Below are 3,765 nucleotides of genomic sequence, written 5' to 3'. Positions count from 1 at the left end.
TATAGCTGAAATCTGCATGCAATCATTTGGAATCCTTGAGTAGGGAAAGGAGATTAGAGAAGGATTCATAGGAGCACGAGTTTGAGGGTCAGGCAGAACAGCATATGCAAAGGCACCACTTGTGAAGTGTCCTGACCTGTAAGGGCACCCGTCTCTGGGCCTGTAATAAGGCAGTGGCAGTGCGAGTCAGAAGTAGGGAACCTATTGGAAACCATGCTGCTTGTGAAGGCTTCATTGTTTTCTTTTTTTCTTAACTTTTATTATGAATTTGGTGAGAGTTTATAAAGCAGGTCAATTTTCCATTCAACAAGTCATACATATATAGTTTCGTGTCATTGATTGTCATACCTACAATGGAACATCTTATCCCACTTTCTATGTGCTTCCTGTTTCCATTCTTCCTTTTCTAACCTGTCTTAATTTTGTTCTTGGGTAAATGTTGCCATCTTAATCTCAAATAGTTGATTATTCTAAGTTGTGTATACTTCCCTAATATTATTGTTCACCTTATAAACCTGAATATTATTTTGGCTGAAAATTGGCCCATAGAAATTTCACTTTCAGACTACAGGACAGGATGACTTAAGACCATAGTCCTGGGAGTTCTACCAATTTTTGTTCAATCAGTAAGCCTGGTATAAGGGTAAGGGTTTACGTTATTTGCCATCCGGGCCTTTGATGGGAACCCTCAGACTCTCTCCTTTATTTCTGTTGGGTTTTTTTTGTCACTCACAGATCTGGCATATCTTCCTGCTCATAATAAAACTATTTCTGCTCCATCCAGCCAAGATGAACCTCATGGACATCAACAAGATCTTCTCCCTCCTGCAGCCGGACAAGGAGGAGGAGGGCACAGACACTGGGGAGAAGCTGGCTCTCAACCAGGCAGTATATAACAATGACTTCCAGACACTGGACCTGCTTTTGTGCCAGGAACGTTACAAACGTTTTATAAACAGCAGGAGTGGCTGGGGTGTTCCTGGTACACCCTTACGTTTGGCCGCAGCTTATGGCCACCTGAGCTGTTTGCAGGTCCTCCTGGCACATGGTGCTGATGTCGACAGCCTGGATGTCAAGGCACAAACACCTCTTTTTACTGCTGTCAGTCATGGCCACGTGGACTGTGTGCGTGTGCTTTTGGAAGCTGGAGCTTGTCCTGGTGGTAGTATCTACAACAACTGCTCTCCCGTGCTCACAGCTGCCCGTGATGGTGCCATCACCATCCTAGAGGAGCTCCTAGGCCATGGAGCAGAGGTCAATGTCAAGGCTAAACTACCAGTCTGGGCATCAAACGTAGCTTCATGTTCTGGTCCCCTATATTTGGCTGCAGTCTATGGGCACCTTGACTGTTTCCGTCTGCTTTTGCTCCATGGGGCAAACCCTGACTACAACTGCACAGATCAGTACCTTTTGGCCCATGTCCCACAGCCTCGCACCCTTCTTGAAATCTGTCTTCACCATAATTGTGAACCAGAGTACATCCAGCTGTTAATTGATTTTGGTGCTAACATCTACCTTCCATCTCTCTCTTTGGACCTGACCTCACAAGATGATAAAGGTGTTGCACTGCTGCTACAGGCCCGAGGTGAGTAGTAAGCAGAACAACCCTATAAAGCTTCCTGTGTTAGGGGTCCTAGGGCTCTGTATCAACCTCCTCCAAAGCCAATCTTTTGGGGATAAATTGGAGAACACATCATTTTCCTCCATTTTCTAGGATCCAGGTGAAGAAGAGGTTGCATATTCCATGTTAGGAGAGGGTCACTAAGAAAAGATGGGTGTTAAAATTAGCCCAGATAATGATCATGAATTTGCCAATACTGTGTGACCTTGAACAAGTCCCCTCTGGGTTTCAGTGTATCCTTAGTACCATATGTTGGGGCAGTGTGAGAGATATTTCTGAGAAGGGAGAGGGAAATTAGGGGTGGGAGCTTACACTAAGGACTGCTCCTCATGACTTTTTTCTCATTACTCTAGCTACCCCACGGTCACTACTATCACAAGCCCGTTTAGTAATCTGCAGAGCCCTGTGCCAAGCTGGCAAGCCACACGCCACCAACCAGCTGGATATTCCCCCTATGTTGATCAGCTACCTCAAACACCAACTGTAATCTTGGAGCCTTCCCAGAATGCCATGATGCCTTCAAAAACCACCTGGGACCCACGTAGCTGGAGGGCACGATAGCTCCACCCACCTATCTGGAGCTGCTCTTTTGCATTATCCTCCTCAATAAAAGTCTTCATAAAATAAATTCTAATGATTGTTGTCTCTTTTGAGGATATGTGTGTACGTGTGGGGGGGTATTGTTGACAAAGGGGTACAGTTGGTTATGGAAAATGATTATAAAGGTCTGCTCTGACAGGTACAAGAGTCCTGGACACTAATAAAGTAAAGGAGGACACAAACCCAATAGCCCATACCTTCTTAGCCAAGATTCTCTAGAGATTTTAGAGTTGCCATAGAAGCAAGGTCCTGAAGAAGCTGAGTGGTTAGAAGGCAGCGTCAGCTTGCCAAGCCCTGTACCTTCCCAAATCAGGAGCTATACCTGAGCCCCTATTATTTTGAATCAAGTGCCCCAGAAGAACCCCAACCCCATTCACTTACCTTGAATTAACAATAATAGCATTAACACCAATGCATTAACATAAACAGCATTAACACCAATGTAGTCTATAGTCAATGTGCAACTGGGAAAACAATGTACAAAATAATTGTAGTAGAAAATTTTATGCAGATTAGTAATTGGCTACATAAGTGATAGGCTGAGAAGACAAACACAACAACCAACACTAGCTCCAGGACACAGCATTTAAAGAATCAGTGACAGGGTTTTCTTGAAAACCAGAATCATGGGCCTGTCCAGTAGAGCTTCAACTATAGGAAAATAAAAGATTCTGCTGAAAAAATTGATGAAACTAGAGGGGAAAAATTACTTCCTTTTCATCATCCCTGCCCTCCAGTATGCTTCTAGTATCTCCCATTGGGGGAAACTAGAAGTCCACTAATAAGAGCTTGGGAGATTAAACCTGAAGAAATCAATCCCCTTCCAATTAAGAGCCAGAGGAAAGTGAGGGATTAAAAGACAGTGGGAGGAATTGGTATGACCTGAGCCACGAAGTGGGACCACTTAGTGGACATCAGAATTATGTTGAGAGCAGGAGACACAGTAGCAACACCTCTCTCCAAGAAAGAAAAGGAGGAGGCTTCTCCATTTGTATGCTACTCTAACCAGTACAGTCATAGATGATTGACTAGAGTCTGAGAAAAACAGCCTGCAGGTGTCATTTCCCCTGTGGTGTGAAACAGAGGGCTGTAAATGGATCTGCAGGAAAAGAAACCCTGAGTCAACAGACATCCACTCAAATCCAGGCACCTTCATTTTGCCAAATCTTCATCCTTCCACAATACCTTCTTGTATGTCTTTGAATATCTGTGGGTGGGTATGAGGGTGATCAGTCAAAAGGACATAGGAAAAATGGAGAAGAACCCAGCTAATCTGTACACAGAAGAACTTGAAACGCTGAGAGCTTTTTCTGAGACCTTCCCTGACAGCCTCCTGCATCATGAAGGAGATAATAGGGTCTTGGACAGACTTGCTTCTGCTCTCTCTCACTGCACTCATTCCTTCTAGGGGCTAGTACCTAGAAGACTTTGGGAAGGAAAGTGAGAAAATGTGTATTTCTGTGATGCTGGCCATCTTGGTATCAGGACTCTCATTCTTAGACTATTTAGAAAATATGACAACTGTTTATCCTCAAGAAGCATGA

The 3,765-nt window shown here is 44.1% G+C and overlaps 1 protein-coding gene across 1 annotated transcript; it reads left to right on the top strand.

Moving 5' to 3' along the window:
- The first annotated feature begins 789 nt into the window (after positions 1-789).
- Positions 790-2,108, top strand: ASB12 (ankyrin repeat and SOCS box containing 12). The gene is made up of 2 exons (XM_004715443.2): positions 790-1,585; positions 1,975-2,108. The coding sequence occupies exons 1-2, from the start codon at positions 790-792 to the stop codon at positions 2,106-2,108; spliced, it is 930 nt and encodes a 309-aa protein (XP_004715500.1).
- Positions 2,109-3,765: the final 1,657 nt, after the last annotated feature.

The sequence above is a fragment of the Echinops telfairi genome, unplaced genomic scaffold, assembly GCF_000313985.2.
Source record: "Echinops telfairi isolate 266 unplaced genomic scaffold, ASM31398v2 ScPeMD7_7423;HRSCAF=8461, whole genome shotgun sequence".
NCBI classification, from domain to species: Eukaryota; Metazoa; Chordata; class Mammalia; order Afrosoricida; family Tenrecidae; genus Echinops; species Echinops telfairi.
The sequence above is the reverse complement of the archived record's forward strand: the minus strand, read 5'-3'. Positions and strand labels throughout refer to the sequence as shown.